This window comes from Polypterus senegalus, chromosome 11 (genome assembly GCF_016835505.1).
Source record: "Polypterus senegalus isolate Bchr_013 chromosome 11, ASM1683550v1, whole genome shotgun sequence".
NCBI lineage: Eukaryota > Metazoa > Chordata > Cladistia > Polypteriformes > Polypteridae > Polypterus > Polypterus senegalus.
The window spans coordinates 10324545-10347850 of NC_053164.1; the positions used below are offsets into that span (position 1 = coordinate 10324545).

General features: G+C 43.6%; 1 protein-coding gene across 1 annotated transcript in view; it reads left to right on the top strand.

Moving 5' to 3' along the window:
- rtn2a (reticulon 2a) overlaps positions 1–22678 on the top strand; it is a 68861-nt gene extending 46183 nt beyond the window's left edge. Inside the window, exons 6-11 of the mRNA XM_039770095.1 lie at positions 10482–10692; positions 15224–15362; positions 15678–15747; positions 16592–16638; positions 17359–17417; positions 22419–22678. Of these exons, the coding sequence (XP_039626029.1) occupies positions 10482–10692; positions 15224–15362; positions 15678–15747; positions 16592–16638; positions 17359–17417; positions 22419–22461 (569 nt within the window). The 3' untranslated portion in view covers positions 22462–22678. The remainder of the gene's footprint in view (positions 1–10481; positions 10693–15223; positions 15363–15677; positions 15748–16591; positions 16639–17358; positions 17418–22418) is intronic.
- Positions 22679–23306: the final 628 nt, after the last annotated feature.

Consider the following 23306-nt stretch of genomic DNA (forward strand, 5'->3'; position numbering starts at 1 on the left):
TGGAACATACCATAGGCAAAGAAAATCCAGGAGATGATTGACAAATGTAACATCCATCCATCATCCAACCCGCTATATCCTAACTACAGGGTCATGGGGGTCTGCTGGAGCCAATCCCAGCCAACAAAGGGCGCAAGGCAGGAAACAAACCCTGGGCAGGGTGCCAGCCCACCGCACGGCACACCCACACCCACACCAAGCACAATTTAGAATCGCCAATGCACCTAACCTGCATGTCATTGGACTGTGGGAGGAAACCCACGCAGACACGGGGAGAACATGCAGACTCCACGCTGGGAGGACCCGGGAAGCAAACTCGGGTCTCCTTACTGCGAGGCAGCAGTGCTACCACTGTGCCACCATGCTGCCCGCATTTCTCATTAGATCTTTTGAAACCCTGTCAATAAATAATGCCATTTAATGGAACTTCAGTGTGTTTATAATTGGACCAGAGGTTTTACAGAATTCCTCTCCTCCTATTGGTTAATTTGAATTTGAAATCCCTTACCTCTATTTTTTTGGGCCAGCTCAGGCCAGATGTCTGTTATTTGAGCTTCTGGACAAGGCTGCCAGTAGTGAGGCCTATCCGGTGGGTATCGATTGGTGTAGAAGGCAGGTCTGGCATTTGATGTGTTTTATTTTGAGGCCTGCAACCATTTTTAAGTTTTGTCACAGCAGGAGTTTACAACGCACTGCAAATGAATAGTACCGCCTTAAAGTTCTTGCTGCAAAACCTGCGAAAATCAAATGTGTGAAAGCAGGTTGATGTTATTTTAAGAAAGGAAAAGAAAATGAACAGAGGAAAGGTTAAAGAAAAGAATTAAAGAGGCACTAATTACAGTCATGCTTATTCTTTCGAAGAAATAGAAGTAGACTCATGTCGCGGACGGCCCAGGGGCCTTACCTGGCTGGGATACCACCATTGTGGAAGGACTAGGGGAAGAGAGCGTGCTCAGGGCATTATCTCCCCCGAGAAGCTAGAGGGCAGCCCCAATGGGTTGCTGGGGTGCCAAGGATTCCCACAGGGCATGCTGGGAGCTGGAGCTCTACGCAGGCATGTTGGGTGTCTCTGCCGGGAGTGATTCCAGACCTCCCTAACGAGCCACTTGCAGGACTCCCAGGCGAAGCTTAACTCTTTTAGGGCTATTTTTTTTTATTTCTTATCTCCCAGGTCTGAATATTTTTCCAAGAACTAACATTTTTTAAAAAAGAACACAAAGCAATTGTTTAACATATCAAATCAACAAACAATATTTACTTTTGACAAATGTTCCTGTCTTGCATGTTGTATGAGCCTGCATACTCGATGATTTCACACTCATATCACATACATTTTACACAGCAAAGTCCTGCGCAGTCTGATGTCGCTCAAAGCAGCCAATTTCAGTCATTGCCACATTGCACTGCTTACAATACGTGTTGCTTTGGCGCCTACTTGTCAATTGTCTGTTGCTGCACTTTCTCACATATACTGTTAGTGTGTACTGTAGAGAGACAAGTCACCCTTTTGCCATCATGCCATTCCACTGCCACCAAGTTTTCTGCCCGCATGAAAACCGTATTGTCACCTCTTTTCATCTTCTGAATCTTTATGAACTTTATGCATGTTATTATAGCCTGGCTCACCCCATGGGATTTGCTTCTGTTTATTACAGAAGTGAATCAAACTTTGCAGCAGCACGTACCTGTCACCATGCTGCATAACCTGTCCAAAGCCACCAGGGGACAAAGCACGTTTGGACCAATGCTCCCTGAAGTTATATCACCAGTTCTGTCCCATCTCTATTTGTAATACCACAGCACGCTTCATCTCGTCTTTTGTTGTGGGTTTACACTTTGAAAAACGAGAATGCGATGCAAACGCAGCCCGCGATTCAAAAAATTTCTCTGCCTACCTGTTTGTCTCGTCTGACGGTAGCTGAAAAGCAGCATCAGGAGAGAGCAGCCTGAAGTACAGCAGCTGGTGATCTGTCGTGTCCAACAGCAAGCCATGCCGTCTTGTGAAGTCCAATACCCAGATCGGCTCTCAACGGATCAATGTCTGTGTATTTATCCCACGCGAACCTTGCCGTAGATGCATCGGCTGCGCGAAACACTCAACTGGCAGCAGATCCGCTGGCACGCCATCGGCTGGTGTTTGATCAGCTGATGCCGTCTTCTCACTCTCTTGCTCGATCTCCTGATCACTGTCAATAAAATCCAATTCTGAAAAATCAGAGTCCGACTCTGCAATAATGCACAAAACATTGTCTGCCGAGTGTTTTCTTTTCTGCACTCGCTTCGCTCCCTTGTCACATGTCGATGCCATCTTGCCATTGTTTACATTTCGCAACTCATGCACACGCTAGGATTAGTTGTCGAGTCAACGAGTCTAGCATTCCTACAAGCACAGAGGGAATGCCTGTGACGTGACAGTGAGATTTGTCGCCATTAACAGCTGATTATCACCCTCAACCCCTCCTGTCGACAAAAGTCGACATCCGCCCTAAAAGAGTTAAAAGGAGCCGGAGGGATAGAGACAAAGCTTGCTGGAGGAGGAGTGGAAGCGAAGGAGAAAGTGAGAGAGAAAAGAGAAAGAAAGGAGAAAGACAATGAAAGTGCTGTGTGCTGTACTCACTGTACTGTGCCTCTTGTGCGAAAGGTGTGTATGAGTAATTAAACCTGAAAATAAAGTAAATTGTGTCTGGTGTCTGTCTGTGTCCGGTTTGGGCGGCTGGTGCGCCCCCTTCAGGCCACACTCACTGATATCAAGAATCAAAGGAAAACATTATCCGACATGACAATTGTTATGTTTCAGCCTGGGTCCCCTGCGGCTGAGGGTTCAGATGGCCCATAGTTGCTTATTTGGCTCATTTTTGATGTTAACAGAGTGTTGATGATTTCGTTTTCCATGTGTCTCTGTGTCTTCTGCTGTGTCTTGCGGGTGGACTCCTAAGAGGCGGGGCCACCTGCTCCATCACTGCCAGCGGCTACCCTCAGCCCTATAAAGGCTGGCAAAAGCCGGAGTCCCTTGCGGTTCATTGAATGCATTTGATTTCATTGGTTTTCTTACTGGATTTTGTTTTACCCAATGCTCTGTTTTTGACTTTGCATTGTGGATTGGTGATTGGGACTCGTTTGCTTTTGGATTACCTTGTCAAGCATCCCCAGCTGTGCCTTTTGTGCTCTTGAGAAGCTTCTTTGCCTTCAGAGTATTTTTAAAAATTATGAAATCTTTTTATTCATAAAGATTCTGTTACCCTTTTCTGAACAACCTGGGGTTTAACGGATGTTCCCCCTCTAGTGAGCATTTGGGACTCTGTGTGTTTGGGATGTCTTTAGTGTATAACGTCAAACGCTATGAACATCATATAACAGTTGTTGTATTACTGCGAAACTCGATTACAAGGTAAATACATTTGTAAAATACCAAAACCCAAAAATAATGACTGAAAAACAATGATTTTGTAAGAGACACTATAGAATACTGACTGGCATCCCACTGGCTTTGCACGCTATGCTAGCTGGGATGGACTCCAGCAGACCCCCATGAGCCTGTTCAGGACTATGTGGGTTAGATAATAACTGACTACAAAATCCTAATATCAAGTGTAACCAAGAAGATGGGTCATCAGAAGGTAAATGAGACACAATGAATGAAGTGTATAAATATACTCTCCGGCCACTTTATTAGGTACACCCATTCAACTGCTTGTTAACACAAATATCTAATCAGCCAATGCAGTTCGACCTGTAGACATTGTCCAGATGGTATCCTTAAGTTCAAATGGAGCATCAGAATGGCAAAGAAAGGGCATGGAAGTGACTTTGAATGTGACATGGTTTGTGGTGTCAGATGGGCTGGTCCGAGTATTTCAGAACCTGCTGATATGTTGAGATTTTCACACACAACCATCTCTAAGGTGTACAGAGAATGGTCTGAAAAAGGGAAAAATATCCAGTGAACGGCAGTTCTCTGGGCAAAAATGCATTGTTGATGCCAGAGGTCAGTGGAGAATGGCCAGAGTGGTCTTCATAGTGTAGATTCAATAAGGTGCTGAAGACATTCCTCAGGAATTTTGGTCCATATTGACATGACAGCATCACGCTGCAGATTTGCCCTCTGCACATCCACAATGCGAATCTCCTGTCCCACCACATCCCAAAGGTGATCTACTAGATTGAGATCTGGTGACTGTGAAGGCCATTTGAGACCAGCGAATTCATTGTGATGTTCAAGAAACCAGTGTGAAATGATTTGAGCTTTGTGACATGGCGTGTTATCCTGCTGAAAGGAGCTGTCAGATGATGGGCACACTGCAGTCATAAAGGGATGGACGTGGTCAGCAACAATACTAGCTGATAGAAAGGCCGCAGGAACTCAAATTAGCACTCACTACTTCCGAGGTGTCCAGAAGAGCATCTCTGAACATGCAACACATTGAACCTTAAAGCAGGTGGGCTACAGCAGCAGTAGACCACAGCAGGTGACACTCCTGTCAGCTAAGAACAGGCAACTAAGTGTACTATTCACACAGGCTCACCAAAACTGGACAATAGAAGATTGGAAATGTGTCATCTGGCCTGAAAAGTCTAAATTTCTGCTGTGACATTCAGATGGTGGGTGAGAACTTGGCGTCAACAACATGAATTCAGGGATCCATCCTACCGTGTATCAACGGTTCAGGCTGCTGGTGGTGTGATGGTGTGGGAGATATTTTCTTGGCACATTTTGGGCCCCTTAGTACCAAAGAGCAGCGTTTAAATGCCACAGTCTACCTGAGTATTGTTATTGATCATGTCCATCCCTTTATGACCACCATTTTCTGATGGATCCTTCCAGCAGGACAACACGCCATGTCACAAAGCTCAGATCATCTCAGACTGGTTTCTTGTGCATGACAATGAGTTCACTAGACTGAAATGGCCTCCACAGTCACCAGAGCTCAATTCATCTTTGGGATGTGGTGAAGCAGGAGAATCACATCGTGGATGTGCAGCCGGCGACCCTGCAACAACTACATGATGTTGTCATGGACGACAATTCCTGAGGAATGTTTCCAGTACCTTGTTGAATCCACGCCATGAAGAATTATGGAAGTTCTGAAGGCCAAAGGGAAACCAACCCAGGACTAGCAAGGTGTACCTAATAAAGTGGCCAGTGAGTGTATATACAGACAAGCTTTGTTACCCGACTTCAATTTTCGTCACAAGACGGGGCATCCTTTATAGTGCCAAGCGTATCAGAAGCACTAAGTGCTTTCCTGTACGTAATATTCAGAGGGTTTGTTTTTACATTATTGGCAGACAGTGTGCTATACATAGTGCCACACACACACGACTGGCATGGAGCTGAAACGACCATGTGGAGGTAATTCCACGCCGGGCAAGGGGGTGGCAGGGTACACTAAACCTAATTCTGTTATCTCTGCAGGCCATACACGGGAAACCCCTTTTTGTGTGTGTCCAGTCTGTTCATTTCACAGTAGAGATTAAAGCTTTGGACTTCTACCCCAAATGCTTGTAAGTTCCAGTCCTGAGTCACACATGCACAGCTAGGGGGCAGCCAAAAGCTCCAATGAAGCGCAAAAAACTCACCGGAGGGGATATAGGACGGCATACTCACGCTTCTTTCATTTATTCATCACAAAGATTAAAGAGCAGACGAATCCCAATACGTGAAGTCTCCGCTAAAAAATGAGCATGAACAAGGAAGACCTTCCACATTCCAGCCGTACCTATGTGACAACTTCAATCCAGTCGCCCTCTGATGACATCATCTCTGTCCCATACCGTCCACGTCATTTCACCTCTAGTCCAATTTCCGCTCCATTCGCCATAAAAATCAGCCACCTTTGTATGCTAATTCTGATTCACCGACAAAAGCACGATAGACATATGCATCTCGACAAAACCGCAATGGACAAATGAGCGCCGACAAATGAGCTAAATGGTTTTCGACAAACGTGCTCCGACAAAATCGCGAGAGAGGCCAAGAGAGTGGGACGCCCTTGCTGCAATTCTTCCTACATAAGCAGGGCGTGATCTTAAGGACTATCTGTGTGCCGTGCTGATGGCATGCCGCGTCTCATAATGACTTCTAAAATAAACATTATTATATATGCTTTAAACTAGTAATTCATATTTGATGAAACTTTCGCGATTTTGTTGGGGCGATTTAATCGGCGCTATTATGTCGGCGCGCATATGTCTATCTCGCAAATGTCGGGTCACAGCTAATTCTTACTCTCTGTAAAAGAAGCAGCAAATATTCCGGTTCATTGACTGTATAGTCATATGAAAAAGTTTGGGATCTCCTCTTAATTCTTTGGATTTTTGTTTCTCATTGGCTGAGCTTTCAAAGTAGCAACGTCCTTTTAATATCTGACATGCCTTATGGTAACAGTAGGATTTCAGCAGTGACATTACGTTTATTGGATTAACAGAAAATATGCAGTATGCATCATAACAAAATTAGACAGGTGCATAAATGTGGGCACCCCAACAAAGATATGACATCGATACTCAGTTGAGACTCCTTTTGCTCCTTTGAGCCTCCAGACGCTGTCCTCCTATAGCCTGTGATGAGTGACTGGATTCTGGATGGAGGTATTTCTGACCATTCTTTATTCAAAATCTCTCCAGTTCAGTTCAATTTGAAGGACAGCCTGCTTCAAATCATCCCATAGATTTTCGATGATATTCAAGTCAGGGGACTGTGACGGCCATTCCAGAACATTGTGCTTCTCCCTCTGCATGAATGTCTTTGTTGATTTCCAACTGTGTTTTGGGTCCTTGTCTTGTTGGAATATCAAACACCTGCTTAAGTAACTTCAACTTTGTGACTGATGCTTGAACATTATCCTGAAGAATTTGTTGATATTGGGTTGAATTCATCTGACCCTCGACTTTAACAAGGACCCCAGTCCCTGAACTGGCCACACAGCCCCATTGCATGATGGGACCTCCACCACATTTGACAGGAGGTAGCAGGTTTTTTTTTTGTAATGTGGTGTTCTTCTTCTGCCATGCAAATCACTTTTTGTTCTGACCAAATAACTCCATTTGTGTCTCATCAGTCCAAAGCACTGTTCAAAAAGGAATCTGACTTGTCTAAATGAGCATTTGAATACAACAAGCGACTCTGTTTGTGGCGTGAGTGCAGAAAGGGCTTCTTTCTCATCACCCTGCCATACTGATGTTCTTTGTGCAAATTGCGCTGAATTGTAGAACGATGTACAGATACATCATCTGCAGCGAGATGTTCCTGCAGGTCTTTGGAGGTGATCTGTGGGTTGTCTGTCACCATTCTCACAATCCTGCTCATATGCTACTCCTGTATTTTTCTTGGCCTGCCAGACCTACTGGGTTGGTTTAACAGCAACTGTGCCTGTGGCCTTCCATTTCCTGATTCCATTCCTCACAGTTGAAACTGACAGTTTAAACCTCTGAGATGACTTTTTGTAGCCTTCCCCTAAACCAGGAGACTCAACAATCTTTGTTTTCAGATCTTTGGAGAGTTGCTTTGAGGATCCCATGCTGTCTGTCACTCCTCAGAGGAGAGTCAAAGGGAAGGAAGCACAACTTGCAATTGACCACCTTAAATACCTTTGACCACTCATGATTGGACACTCCTGTCTGTGAAGTTCAAGGCTTCACAAGCTCATCCAGCCAAGTAATCAGCATTGAGCAGTGACAGGCATTCAAATCAGCAACAAGACAAGGGGACCCACATTTGTGCACAGCCAGTTTTTCACATTTGATTTCATTTCATACAACTAAATACTGCGTCACTAAAAATCTTTGTTTGGAAAACACACAGCAATACTCCGATGTTCCTAGGAAATGAAAGACATACCACTCCTATCTTTATTGTTGAAAGGAGAGTCAATTATTATGCAGGCTGAGAGGGCTTCACACACTTTTTTCATATGACTGTATATGAGGACGGTTCCCCAACTCTTAATCTGTCTCTTTGGTCTCTTTATCTCTCCTGGTACCAAAGTGAAGTCGGTGGTCCCACAAGTGTTTTTTCGATTATGCAGTGTGGTCAAGCTCGGGATGCGAGCAGCTCTGATGTGTTTGATGAGGCCATCAGAAGTCTTAGCAGATACACACGGTCTGCATGCTGGGGGACACATAATTACACACCTACAGTGTCCTCTATTATGTTTGTGACGAAGACTCAATTTGTCCTTGATTTCCTCCTCTGCTCCACAGTTTAAAATTACAAATGAATCAAATCAGACATTGCGATGAAAGCGCACCCTGCAGACTTCCATTTACAGAGGTGCCACAGATAAAAGATTCTCCATTCTAAAATGCTTTCTACATTGGTTCCATATTCTGAGTGAATGAAGCACAATTCGATTATTAGTATATTGGCGATAACTTACATTTGTTGGGGCATCGAGTAGGGAATATAAAGAAGTACTGCCCTATGTAGAGCCTCGCTTGGACGCCTGGCATGTTCTTCATCATTTCGCTTCTTAGCTCTGATACTTTCTTGGTTTCTAATTTATTCCTGTGGGAAAGATATGAAATAATCCGTCGTCTTAAGAAGGCCTTAAGAGTTTCCCAGAGTATTCCTGCAAACACCTCTAAGGATCTATTTGTCTCTAGGAAGAAGCTGATTTGTTCGGATATAAATTCTGTACAATTCTCGTCTGCTAATAGAAGCAGGTTAAGACGCCATCTGCGAGGTGAGAGTGTTGGGCATAATGACTTGAGCTCCAAGATCAGAGGTGCATAGTCGGAGATAACAATAGCGTCGTACTTGCAAGATTTAATTGTAGGCAAGAAATGATTATCTATTTTCAGTAAGGAGACTGTGGAAGATTGTGGGTTCGCTTCCCGGTTCCTCCCTGTGTGGATAGTGCTTTGAGTACTGAGAAAAGCGCTATATAAATGTAATGAATTATTATTATTATAAAGAAATAATCAATTCTTGAGTAGCAATGATGTACTGGTGAGTAGATCGAATATGTTCTTGAGTTTGGGTTTAGAAACCTCCAGGGGTCTGATAAGTTACAATACAATACAATACAATACAGTTTATTTTAGTATAGCCCAAAATCACACAGGAAGTGCCGCAATGGACTTAAACAGGCCCTGCCTTTTGACAGCCCCCCAGCATTGACTCTCTAAGAAGACAAGGAAAAACTCCCAATAAAAACCTTGTAGGGAAAAATGGAAGAAACCTCGGGAAAGGCAGTTCAAAGAGAGACCCCTTTCCAGGTAGGTTGGGCAGCAGTGGGTGTCAAAAGTAGGGGTCAATACAATACAATATACAGAACAGAACAAATCCTCAATACAGCATAATAATAAAAATTTTAGAAGTATGGTCTAACAGTAGATGATATGACATAATTAGGTTTGGATATTTTTAGAGTCCTGGAGACCTCATCCATCTAGCTGCCTCCCCATTTGGCCATGCCACGGCTGAAACGTTGCTCCGATGAAAGGACCCTTCTTTCCTATGATTCCTGTGATCCTCCATCAGGGATGACTTTACCATAGGCAGGCAAACAACTTGGTAGGTGGGCCGTGGCACCAATTGCCACATTTGGGTACCGAGAAAAGAAACAGAATAGGTGATGGTTAGTATTCAAATATAATTATCATGTTACTTATGTACATGAAGTTGTGGTCAGTTACAAACTGTGTAATTTTCTTAGATGTGTTAGATGTCGTCCCCCCTGTGACAGGAGTCCTATCCAAGAGTGGGTTTAAAACACAATTAAAGTCCCCCGCCATTATAATTTTATGAGTGTTCACATTGGGAATGGATGCAAATAGCTTATCATCGATATTAGGTGCATAAGGATTTATCAAAATCACTTTACAAATAAATAAGTTGTCCCATGACCATCAGATATCTCCCTTCAAGATCAGACACTACATCTGATGCTACAAATGAGACTGTTTTATGTATTAAGATTCCCTCTCCTCTAGTTTTCTTTGTAAAGCTAGAATAGAACATTTGGCCAGTCCAGTCTGATCCTTGCTTAGTAAGTGGGTCTCCTGTAAAAATACTATTTTAGCTTTTAAACCTGTTAGGTGAGAGAGTACTTTCTTTCTCTTTAATTCACGATTCAGGCCTTTAACATTCCAGCTCACAAAGTTAACTGTCCCATCATGGAGACATTGATTCTGAATTTTGGATGTCATTTTATAGTCTTAGTGAGACAGCTTTAACCTTAATTTCCAATTTCCCCACAAGCTATTGCCAAGCAGCCTAATGTTGTGTTGATAATTGTAATTATAAGGTTTAAAAGGATAGATTAGATATAGCCTGCTCTCTTTCTCTCCCTCCATTATCCCTACTGCAAACTTCCATTTAAAGGGGATTTGCAGACATTTTGGTTTCACAGCACTTAAACGTGACACTTTTTCCACACGGTTCTTCCCATTTCATGGCACTGTAACGTCTGTCCCCCGGATGCTTCCTGAGTTGTCCGCCGACATCACGGTTTACGTTTTGCTTTCTCTGCCCCATCCAGGTGTGTCGGAACTCATCTACTGGAAAGATGCCAAGTGGACGGGCTTCATCTTCACTGGGCTCGTGGTGGCGCTGATCACCTTGTCGCAGATCAGCATCATCAGCATTGCCTCCAACCTGTCTCTGACGATCCTGTGCATGACGATTTCGGCTCGCCTTTATATGAAAATCCTGAAGGCCTTGAAGAAGTCTGATGGCACAAATCCATTCCAGTAAGTCAGCTTGAGACAAGGAGCAGATTCAATACTGGGGTGTTCATTATAGGGGGCGCTCCTGAGTCTGTCTGAAGCCCACAAAGGACGGGTCAAACAGAAAGAGCAGCTGAATGCACAAAGAAACCAAAAGAGCGTACCAGGCATGATGCCCGTCTGGGCCCTCCTAGAGGAGTCTCTGACCTCATCTATTAATGAGGTGATAAACATGGGCAAAGTGGGCGGCCACCCAGAGAGGCATCTTGCCAGGCGCAGCATGGGGCACCCTTAACCAAAAAATCCAGAAGGGCACAATTTATGAAAGTTAAGGAGCTTCATAAAATCCTTGCTATTGTACATAGAGGGGTGCCAATTACATAAGTGACGCAGAGGGGGACCCCAGTTGTCATAGTGAAGCAGTACTGTCTGTGAGCCCTGTATTAGCAGGGTGTTGTACCGTGTTAGCCATTATGGATGTACAACAACAACAACAATACAGGGAGTGCAGAATTATTAGGCAAGTTGTATTTTTGAGGATTAATTTTAATATGGAACAAACACAGTGCTATCAGTCAATCCAAAATGTTAATAAACCTGAATGTTTCACAACAGAAATGTGAGTGTGAACATCATCAGGGGAATACATATGTGCGCACAATTATTAGGCAACTATTAGTGTGCAGATTTATTATGCAACTAAAGGAAAAATGAAAATGTTCCCATCTCACTTGTTTCTTTTCATCTGTTATAGTGAGAATAATAAACAAACACCTCAAAATTTACAAATAAACATCTCTGACATTTAAAAAAAAATCAATCAATCAATCAATGACCAATATAGCCACCCTTCTTTCCAATAACAGTCATAAGCCTTTCCATTCATGGAGTCTGTCAGTTTCTTGATCTGTTGACGATCAGCTTTTTGTGGAGCAGTGACTACAGCCTCCCAGACACTCTTCAGAGAGGTGGATTGTTTTTCTCCCCCGTAAATCTAGCGTTTAAGAAGTGCCCACAAGTTCTCGATAGGGTTTAGGTCAGATGAGGAAGGGGGGCCATGTCATTATTCCTTCATCTTTAAGGCCTTTACTGGCTGGCCACGCAGTGGAGAACTTGATGCAAGTGATGGAGCATTGGCCTGCATAAAAATCATGGTCTTCTTCCTGTATCACTGTTTGAAGAAAGTGTCTTGAAAAACTGGCAGTAGGTTTGGGAGTTGATTTTGAGTTCATCTTCAATGCAAAAAGGTCCAACTAGCTCATCTTTAAAAATACCAGCTCATACCAGTACCCCACCTCCACGTTGGAGTGGAGCTCTGTGCCCATTACTGATCCACAGGTCCATCCATCTGGTCCATCAAGAGTCACTCTCATCTCATCGGTCCATAAAACCTGTCTTCAGATATTTCTTGGCCCAGTTTTGACGTTTCAACTTATGTTTCTTGTTCAGTGGTGGTTGGGTTTCAGCCCTCCTTACCTTGGCCATGTCTTTGAGCACTGAACACCTTGTACTTCTGGGCACTCCAGGTAGGTTGCAGCTCTGGAATATGAAAGTACTGGAGGATAATGGGTTCCTGGTAGCTTCACGTTTGATTCTTCTCAAATCTTTGGCAGCTAATTTGCGTCTTTTGTTCTCAACACGTTTCTTGCGACCCTGTTGACTATTTGCAACAAAATGTTTGATGGTTCTGTGATCACACACCAATATCTTAGCAATTCCAAAAGTGCTGCATCCCTCTGAAAGACTTTTTACAATTTTTGACTTTTCAGAGTCAGTTAAATCTCTTTTTTGGCCCATTTTGCCTGAGGAAAACTAGCTGCCTAATAATTCTGCACACCTTGATATAGGGTGTTGATCTCCTTAGGCCACACCCTCCCTCATTACACAAATACACATCACCTGACGTGCTTAAATCCAATAAGCATTCAAGTTAATACAGCTTGGAGTTGGAATATACGCATTAAAAATGATGATATGGTCAAAATACTCACTTGCCTAATAATTGTGCACACAGTGTATTTATTTCTAGAGCTCATTTTCATACAAATGGTGTAGCTCAAAGTGCTTTACAGGATGAAGAAAGAGAAAAAAGACAAAATATAAGAAATACAATTAGGGAACACTAATTAACACAGAATAAAATTAGGGAGGACAGAGAAAACAAAAAAAAAATAAAATCTGCAGGGGTTCCGAGCCAACAAGACCACCCAGCCCCCTCTAGGCATTCTACCTGACATCAATGACCTGAATCAGTCCTCATGGCTTTCACGGTTCACATGGAAGAACTTGATGATGATGATGGTCGCGTGGACCTCTGGCATTCAATCATCAATACAGGGCTCTGATCAGGTGGTGGGGGCACAGATTGGCACCACAGAAAACCCGAAAAAGAACAGCAGAGAAAGTAGGGGTTGGTACGGATTGAGGAGCCGCCATGATAGAAATGATATTTCAATGCACATCCAGAAGAGCAGGGTTACATTAAAATGAAGCTCTGAGAAAGCCATGTTAAAATAATGAGTGTTTATCAGTTTTTTAAAGTCCATCCATCCATCCATTATGCAACCGCTATATCCTAACACAGGATCACGGGAGTCTGCTGGAGCCAACACAGGGCACAAGGCAGGAACAAATCCCCGGGCAGGGCGCCAGCCCACCACATTTTTCTAAAGTGCTCCACCATATCAGCCTGGTGAATTTCTATCAGTCAGCTATTTCAGATTTTAGGGGCCTAACAACAGTAGGCCGCCTCACCACTTCTTTTAAATTTAACTCTTGGAATTCTAAGCAGACCCTCATTTGAAGATCTAAGGTTATGATTTGGAGTACAAGGTGACACCCATTCAGAAATACACAATGGAGTGAGATTATTTAAGGCTTTGTAAACCATAAGCAGTATTTTAAAGTCAATTCTAAATGACACGGGTATCCAGTGTAGTGACACTAAGACTGGTGTGATGTGCTCGGATTTTCTTTTCCTAGTTCAGATTCTGGCAGCTCCATTCTGCACTCGATGCAATCGATTGATGTCTTTTCTTGGGTGGTCCTGAGAGGAGTATGTTACGGTAATCTAGTCGACTAAAAACAAAAGCGTAAACTCATTTCTCAGCATCTTGCAAAGTTATAAGAGGTCTAACGTTTGCTATATTAAGTGTGAAAATGTAACCTGATTAACATGTGATTTACAATTCAGGTCAGAGTCAATAATTACCCCTAAATTCTTTACCTCCATCTTGACTTTTACACCTAATGGATCAAGTTTATTTCTAATACCCTCATTATATCACTAAGATTTCTGTCAGTCAGTCAGTCAGTCATTGTCCAACCCGCTATATCCTAACACAGGGTCATGGGGGTCTGCTGGAGCCAATCCCAGCCAGCGCAGGGCCCAAGGCAGAGCACCAGGACACACAGACAGACACCAAGCACAATTTAGGGTCTCCAATGCACCTAACCTGCATGTCTTTGGATTGTGGGAGCAAACCCACGCAGACACGGGGAGAACATGCCAACTCCATGCAGGGAGGACCCAGAAACCGAACCCGGGTCTCCTTACTGCGAGGCATCAGCGCTGCCACCGTGCCCCCCTTAAGATTTCTGTTTTCTCCTTATTTAGTTTAAGAAAATTACTACTCATCCATTCAGAATCACAAGTAAGACATTGGGGGTCAGTGAATCAAGAGAGTCGGGGTCATCAGGCGCTGTGGATAAATACAGTTGTGTGTCATCAGCATAGCAGTGGTCGCTCACATTAGGCCTTGAGATACTCTGACCTGATGGAAGCACAGAGATCAAAAAGAGCAGCGGACCCCGGAGAGATCCTTGTCGTACACCATATAGAATATCAGGGGTCTTTGGAGTATAATTACCACAACTAACAAAGAATGTCGTGAGAAGTCAAGTAAAATGACACATCGGCTCACTAAAAAGATTACAATAGCGGCTTTCGAGTGTCCCCCTCCATTCTAGAGGAAACAATAGAAAAGAAGTGAGTGACGGTGTGACTCTTTTATTCTTCTTGTCCATAAGCACACCCTACGCCTGCCTGTCAGATGGTATCGGTGAATTCTGCTTAGCCTTATACACTGAACTGGTATTTATTCTTCAATATTGGGAATGCAGGTGGCACAGTGGCTGCCTCACAACAGGGGTAACTGGGTGCATGAGGTTTGCATGTTCTCCCCGTGTTTGTGTGGATTTGCTCCAATTTCCTTCCATAGACATCAAATCGGCCCCTCATATGTTTTGGTGTGTTAACCCTTCGATGGACTGGCGCCGTGTCCAGGAGTTGCTCCTGCATTGTACCCAATGACTGTTGGGCTAGGCTCCAACTTCCCTATCACCCAGTCTGGAGAAGCAGGTTAAGAAGATGGGTGGATGGATATTGGAGCTGCTGTTAGTAAATTGGATTCACCAAAATTTAAGTAAGAAAGATATGGATCAAAAGGCAGGTAAATAGTTACAAGTTCATTATATCTGAGGTCACTAGTGAAAGGCGCTATATACCGTAGAGTAGGGTCTCATTCTGTGCTTCTGTCTTCACGCTGTACCTTAGGACCTATCTGGATGTGGACATCAGCCTGACACAAGAGCAGACTCAGAAGTTTGTGGACCGGATTATTCTGATGGTCACGTCCGCCATGACGGAGCTGCGCCGGTTATTTCTGGTGGACAGTTTCATCGACTCTATCAAGGTACGCCTTCGGGGGGGGGTTCTTAATTCTTTAATCCCATCCTGCTCACTTTGTCACTTTGTCATTACCTCAGTGACCTACCTGTCCCTTTTCTTTCTGTCAGTCTCAAGTCCTGCTTAGCTGGTGCTTGTAGTGGCACCGTAAAGAATGTGACCCCATCATCATAGTGCGGGCAGCAGTGCCTTTAGGTGGCGCTCTTTCGTGTCAGTCCCCTTCATCAGATCTCAGCCCCCATCTGTTAGTTGAGTCTTACGTTGGTTGATTTGCTGATGATTTGTTCTGTTTTTTAATATTTGAACCCGTGTCTTCTCTCAGTTCACAGTCCTGATGTACCTGCTCACCTACATTGGTGCCGTTTTCAATGGCCTGACTCTCGTCATCATCGGTAAGATGCAGTGGATCATACAGTCTGCCTGAGGCAGTGCATTGCAGTGTTGGTGGTGGGGGGGGTGTGGCAGCTGCTGGTCACTTTGTCACCCTGAGCAAGTGACTTAAAAAAAAAGAAAATTGTTAAAATTGTAAGGAGCTCTGAGATCATTAAAGAAGGGCACAATATAAAGTCTGATTGTGTCCAGATGTCCACCCCACTGACATAACTAGACAATTCATCCCAGATGTCCTTTTCTTAATTTTTATCCATTTTATTTTTAATGGCACACAGCATCCGGTCCTTATTTAATGGACATTTGCATGTTCTCCCAGATTCTGGATGGAGTCTCTTCTGAAATCCCCTGTGATGTGCTTGTCAAGTTGACTGACGATTGTAAATTATCCTCAGATTAGTGTGTGTGTGTGTGTGTGTGTGTGTGACTGCGTGTGGGTGGGCGCTGCAATGGACTAGCATTCCATCCAGGAGGACTTCTGCATGTCACTTGACACCTCCAGTGCAGGCTGTGCCCACCAGAAACGTTGAACTGGTTTAGACTTCATGACCAATGGGCATTTGAGGGCATACACCATGCATGGAGGCTCACTAGACTGGTACCACCTGGAAAGCCAGGTGATGGTGGTCATCATAATATGGGTATAGAAAATACAGTAGGTGATAGTCACAAATGAAATTGAATCAAGAACTGACAACTGGTGTGGTGGCCGTCTGGGGCTTTTCTGAATATGGAAGGATTAGATTCTGGGCTTAGAGCGCCCCCTGATGGCTCTACTCACTGTGAGTGGTAGAAAATGTAAAGAGGAAACAAATACATAAAGACTGACGTTCTTCTCTCTTTCAGCTGTGATCTGTGTGTTCTCCATACCACTAATGTACCGGCAGCACCAGGTAATATTTAAAGGCAGCAGTCAATATAACTCTTATATAGTGCCTTTCACATCTATCTATCTATCTATCTATCTATCTATCTATCATATAGTGCCTTTCATATCTATCTCTCTATCTATCATATAGTGCCTTTACATATCTATCTATCTATCTATCTATCTATCTATCTATCTATCTATCTATCTATCTATCTATTTTATAGTGCCTTTCATATCTATCTATCTATCTATCTATCTATCTATCTATCTATCTATCTATCTATCTATCTATCTATCTATTATATAGTGCCTTTCATATCTATCTATCTATCTATCTATCTATCTATCATATAGTGCCTTTACATATCTATCTATCTATCTATCTATCTATCTATCTATTATATAGTGCCTTTCTATCTATCTATCTATCTATCTATCTATCTATCTATCTATCTATCTATCTATCTATCTATCTATCTATCTATCACCTTTTAATACATTTATTATCACAATTCTGTGTCTGCTGATTGCACTCCACAAACCTCACCATACGCACATCACACAGCCAGCAGTGTTTATTGTATATACTTCAGCTCCTTTCACTGTCTGTACTATCACAACATATTCAGTTTTAATTTGCATACAGTTTAAAATTTTATTCAAACTTGTATCTGATAAACTCTTCAAGCTGTTGATATTGACGATCGTTTTTGTAATGTTGGTGTCTTTTCTCTCCCCTAAGGCACAAATTGATCAGTACGTGGGGCTGGTGACATCCCAGATTGGAAATATTAGAGAAAAGTGAGTATTTGCTTCCCTCTAGTGGTGAAGTTTATCCATATTTTTAGAAACATTCTTCCATCCTTTCATCCATCCATCCATTGTTTAATCTGATTCTCCAGCTCTGTGCCTCCGGGAGTGGGCACATGTTGAGCATAAGGTGGGATTCTATAATGGGATAGGGTCTGGGCACACTGACACAAGCACACGCCAGCACACTCGGCCAGCTTGGAGTCATCAGTTCACTTAACAGAACCACATGATCATGGTGTGGGACAAAAACAGTAGTGCCATCTATGCCCATTTTTTTTTTGTTGTTTTTAAATTATGCATCATCTGACCATCCATCCATTTTCAAGCCTGCTTGCCCCTGTTCAATGCTGGAGTAGCTGTAGCTTATCTTCTCAGAATTGTGCCCAAGGTAAGAACCTTGAGGGGGGGATGCCAGTCCTTCATTAGCTTGACTTGCTTATAGTTTGGCCAGATCTGCTTATTTACTGGAAGCAGGCATATTTGTGTGGTACCTTGAGAAGACTCCAGGTTGACAAAAGGAGAGTGGACTGATCCACACAGATAACCACCAGGGTGGGGCTCAATGGCTGCAAGTCCGCCAATTTCATTCTGCCAAGATTGTCAGTCCTTACATTTTCAAATGAGATGAACGGATTTGGTGGTAAATATTTTATTCAACCAGTCATCCGTACATTTTTCTATTACTGGGTCACAGGTACACGGAGCCCATATTGGCTAAACTGGACCTGGAACAGCAAACAGCTCTGAATGGTTGCACTCAATCAAGAAAAACCCAACATCTCCAAACCCCACATAGATAAACACCAGCCTGGGACAAAAAGCCAATCTGCTAAAGTTATGAACTCCCTGTTTATTATGAAAAGCTTATTATTTTATTCAACCATTTCTCTATTACTGGGTCAGTGACAGATGAGGTCTATTAGAACATTAGAACAATCAAGACAAGAGCAGGCCATTCAGCTCAGCAGAGCTCACCAGTCCTGTCCATTTATTTCTTCCAAAAAAAACATCAAGTCGAGTTTTGAAAGTCCCTAAACTCTTACTGTCCACCACACTACTTGGCTGCTTATTCCAAGTGTCTGTGGTTCTTTGAGTTAAGAGAACTCTAATGTTTGTGTGACATTTCCCCTTAACAAGTTTCCATCTGTGTCCCTGTGTTCTTGATGAACTCATTTTAAAGTCACCATCTTGATCCACTGAACAAATTTCCTTCATAATTTTAAACACTTCATTCAGGTCTCCTCTTAATCTCCTTCTCCTTAAACTGTAAAGGCTCAGCTCTTTAAATCTTTCCTCATCACTCGTCCCCTGTAGCCCTGAATCAGCCTTGTCGGTCTTCTCTGGACCTTCTCTGGTGCTGTTATGTCCTTTTTGTAGCCTGGAGACTCCAAATGAGGCCTCACCAGTGTGTTATAAAGCTTGAGCAGACCCTCCTGTGACTTGTACTCCACACACCAAGGCGCTATATAACCTGACTTTCTGTTAGCCTTCTTAATGAACACTGATCTATCTATCTATCTATCTATCTATCTATCTATCTATCTATCTATCTATCTATCTATCTATCTATCTATCTATCTATCTATCTATCATCTAGAAATTCTGAAACAACTCAAGACATCAGCCAGGAAGTTCAAACTTGGTCACAAAATTTGACTTCCAGCAGACCAACGATAGCTTAAAGACACCAGCATGAAAGTATTGGAGTGGCCATCACCATAACGTGATTGACCATCTCACGAGGAAGAAGCCCCTACTCCAAAACTAGCATTGAAAAAGCCAGGCTGACATATTCTCCAGGACAAAGGGGGTGGGATGGGGTGTTCTGTGGTCAGGCAATCAGAGGTACAAGAGAAGTGGAACAGAAATCTAAGAAAGCACAAGGAAGTAGGCTAAATTGGTGTGGACATGTGATGAGAAGAGACAATGAAGATGTGGACCAAAGAATGATGGGAACTGAAATCCGATTAAAACAAAAACTGAACTGTTTGACTATAAAGGTCACCACTATATGAGGGGTGAGACGTTAAGCCAAAGAATGCTAAACTCCTATTGTCAATCATGGTGGTGTCAGGGGCATAATATGGGGAGGGGGGTAAAGGGACTGGGGCACTTCAGAAAATAAATAACATCAGGAGGATGGAGGAAAAGTCACATATGGCAGCAATGAGAATGTGGAGATAGATGTGTGGAGTTATAAAAGGTGACAGGAGAAGAAATGAGACGATCAGAGGTACAAGAGAAGTGGAAGAGAAATCTAAGAAAGCACAAGGAAGTAGGCTAAAGTGGTGTGGACATGTGATGAGGAGAGACAATGAAGATGTGGACCAAAGAATGATGGGAATTGAAGTCCAGGGGAAGAGAAATTGAGGGAGGACAAAGAAGAAGTGGTGGAGTAAAAGTCAAAGAAGATCTGAAGAAAAAGGGCTTGACTGGCAAGGGGGTGCAGGACTGAACTGTTTGGAGGCTGATCAGCCACATCAATCCCACATAAAGAAGAAGAAGAAGAGGATGATGATGATGATGATGATGATGATGATGATGATGATGATGAGGAGGAGGATTATCTAGAAATTCTAAAGCAACACCTCCAGACATCTGCCAGGAAGTTCAAACTTGGTCACAGAATTTGACTTCCAGCAGACCAACGATAGCTTAAAGACACCAGCATGAAAGTATTGGAGTGGCCATCACCATAACGTGATTGACCATCTCACGAGGAAGAAGCCCTACTCCAAAACTAGCATTAATAAAGCCAGGCTGACGTAATCTCCAGGGCAAAGGGGGTGGGATGGGGTGTTCTGTGGTCAGGCAATCAGAGGTACAAGAGAAGTGGAACAGAAATCTAAGAAAGCACAAGGAAGTAGGCTAAATTGGTGTGGACATGTGATGAGAAGAGACAATGAAGATGTGGACCAAAGAATGATGGGAACTGAAGTCCAGGGGAAAAGAAATTGTGGGAGGACAAAGAAGAAGTGGTGGAGTAAAAGTCAAAGAACATCTGAAGGAAAAGGGCTTGACTGTCAAGGTGGTGCAGGGCTGAGCTGTGTGGAGAAGATTGATCAGCCATATCGATCCCACATGGAAGAAGAAGAAGAAGAGGATGATGATGAAGAGGAGTTGGTTGGAGGATTATCTATAAATTCTAACGCAACACCTCCAGACATCAGCCAGGAAGTTCAAACTTGGTTGCAAATTTGACATCCAGCAGACCAATGAGGGATCTGAAATAGTCCAGGACTGAGGCACATCCAGGGATGAATGAATGGATGAATGAAGGAGGTGCAGGGCCGAGCTGTGTGGAGAAATCTGATCAAACACATCAAGCATACCTAGAAGTGGAAGAGGAAGAAGAAGATGAGGATGGAGGATTATCTAGAAATTCTGAAGCAACACCTCGAGACATTGGCCAGGAAGTTCTAAGAGAGAGAGTGAGAGGTTGGGAGCCTGCGCTGATTACAGGGTGTTACTGCACCCACCACATGGCGAACCACCCGAATTGAGACCCGTGCAGCCATGCAGTGGGTGAGACCTCAGCACCACTCTGAACACTGTGAGTTTTTTTTATGGTGGCTACAGTGCCAGTCCTGCCACCAACCCCCAAATTTTACCTGTAAGTTGAAAGACCTGCTGGCAGAGCTGGCTGCAGATTAACATCACTCCCTGGATGGAGCAACTGCAGGTTAAGAGCCCCCTCCTTGCTGAGAGGTCCAACGGAGTAGAGTCACTTATGGAAGTTCGAAGTTGATCATAAATTTGACATCCAGCAGACCAATGAGGGATTTGCATCATTCAGATTTACTCCCAGGGATGAATGAAGGAGGTGCAGGACCGAGCTATTTGGAGAAGGCTGATTAAACACATCATCCATACCTAGAAGGTGGAAAAGATGAAGAAGAAGAAGAGAATGGAGGATCATCTAGAAATTCTGAAGCAGCACTTCAAGACATCAGCTAGGAAGTTCAAACTGAGTCACAAAAGTTGACTTCCAGCAGACCAATGATTGCTTAAAGACACCAATGTGAAAGGACTGGAGTGGCCATCGCAGAGTCCTGACCTGAATCCAATAGAAACAGAAGAAGCCCCTCCAAGCAAGGAGGTCCACAAACCCCTAATCTTAATGACTTACAGCAGTTCTGTCAGGACGAATGAGCAAACTGTCCTGCCATGCATTGTGAGACGCTTGTTGAAGGCGACCCTAAGTGTTTTGATTTATGCCAAACCAGTTAGAAGACAAGACAGGGACACCCCAACAATGGAAGGACTGGAGGAGAGAGCATTTTCAAGAAATTTTCTGCCCCGGACCGATAGAGGGCAGCCCCCTTGGCTTACAGTGGGTTTGAAGCAGGAAGCTCAACCCTGCTGGGACCCATGGCCGTCACCATAGGGCACCTGTACATTTATACGGCCCTGTTTGGCAGCACTTCAGCCACAACCAGGAAGTGCCTCCTGAAAGATGGTCGCTGGACACCTAGAGTCCTTCCGGGTGTCCCATTAAAGGAGTCAATCACCCTGACTCAATGCCCGGAGCTGGGAGGAAGAAGGACGAAGCTGCTGAGGAGGACTAGAAGTGAAAAGACTGTGCTAAGCTGTGTACGCTTCCCCCAACATGAAATTAAAGGTGTGCTGTGCAATATTTGTGTCCCGCTTGTCTGTGTTGGGGTTGGGGTGGCTGAATTACCCCTGGGCGTCACACCACCAAATATTAACTAACTGAATGGAGACCTGCTGATTATTTGATCTAAAGGTTGAAATTTCTCTCATAGCGAATATTGTAGGGAACATTACATGAAACACCTAGCTGGAAAATCTTTAGCCAAGGCGGACGGAAACTTCCAGGTTCGGCCGTATCTACATGGAGTCGCACAAATGCATAAAAACCCTTGGGAGGAAGCTCATAATATTATCATTCTTCCATTTTTCTTCGTCTTAACGTTCGGTGAGCGTTACATTTTTGATTTCACGTTTTCACTTTTTCTGTTTTTCCAGGTTCCGGGCAAAAATTCCAAGTGCCAAAGCCAAAGAGCAGTGAGAAGGTGGTACTTGGGGCAGTGGGTGGAGCCATGCTGAGAGGCGGGGATTGTGAAGACACCACAAAGTGCTTATCATTGCGATGGTCAATCGCTCCATTTTGGATGAAGCCTTTCTCTTTTGTCACTTATGTCTTAGCCGCCGAGCGCTCAAAGACAGGGTACCGATTTGCAAAGCAATGACACGTCTTTCCTATTAAACGACGACTTTTTACAATGTCTCTTGTCTGCTTTGTGTGTGGAGCTGCGGTTCAGTGTGGGTGGAGTGGGACTGAGGACAGACAGAAGGCAACCCTAATCCTAAGCCTAACCCTTTCCTTCTATAATAGTAAAGATGCTAATACTTTGCTCTTTATATAGCACCTTTCCTCTGGTCACTCTGGCCCTGTGTCCCCCGCTTCTATGTTGCTTTCATATTTTCCAGTTTAACTCTTTTAGGGCAGATGTCGACAAGGGGTTGAGAATGGACATCAGGGGCAGAGGGCGAAAGAAAGCTGTAAGTGTTGATAGAACTCACTGTGACGTTACAGGTAGACCCTTTTTGCAAGGAGGACTGTTAGAACTCTTTGACTTGACATTGAAACCCTATATGTGTGTGAGTAGCGTAGAGTCAGCAACGTCAAGAATGGCATCGACATCGGGCGATAGAGAGTGAAGCAAATGCACAAGGTGAAATACTCAGCATATTATTTATTTATTTTTGGCCTATTATTGTTGAATCGGACTCTGACTTCTCGAACTCCGATTTTTGATACAAGTAATCTGGAGATCGAAAACGAAAGTCAGGTGCCTGCATCAGCTGATCGGAAGGCTGGACACGATCATGCCTACGAAAAACACTCACCCT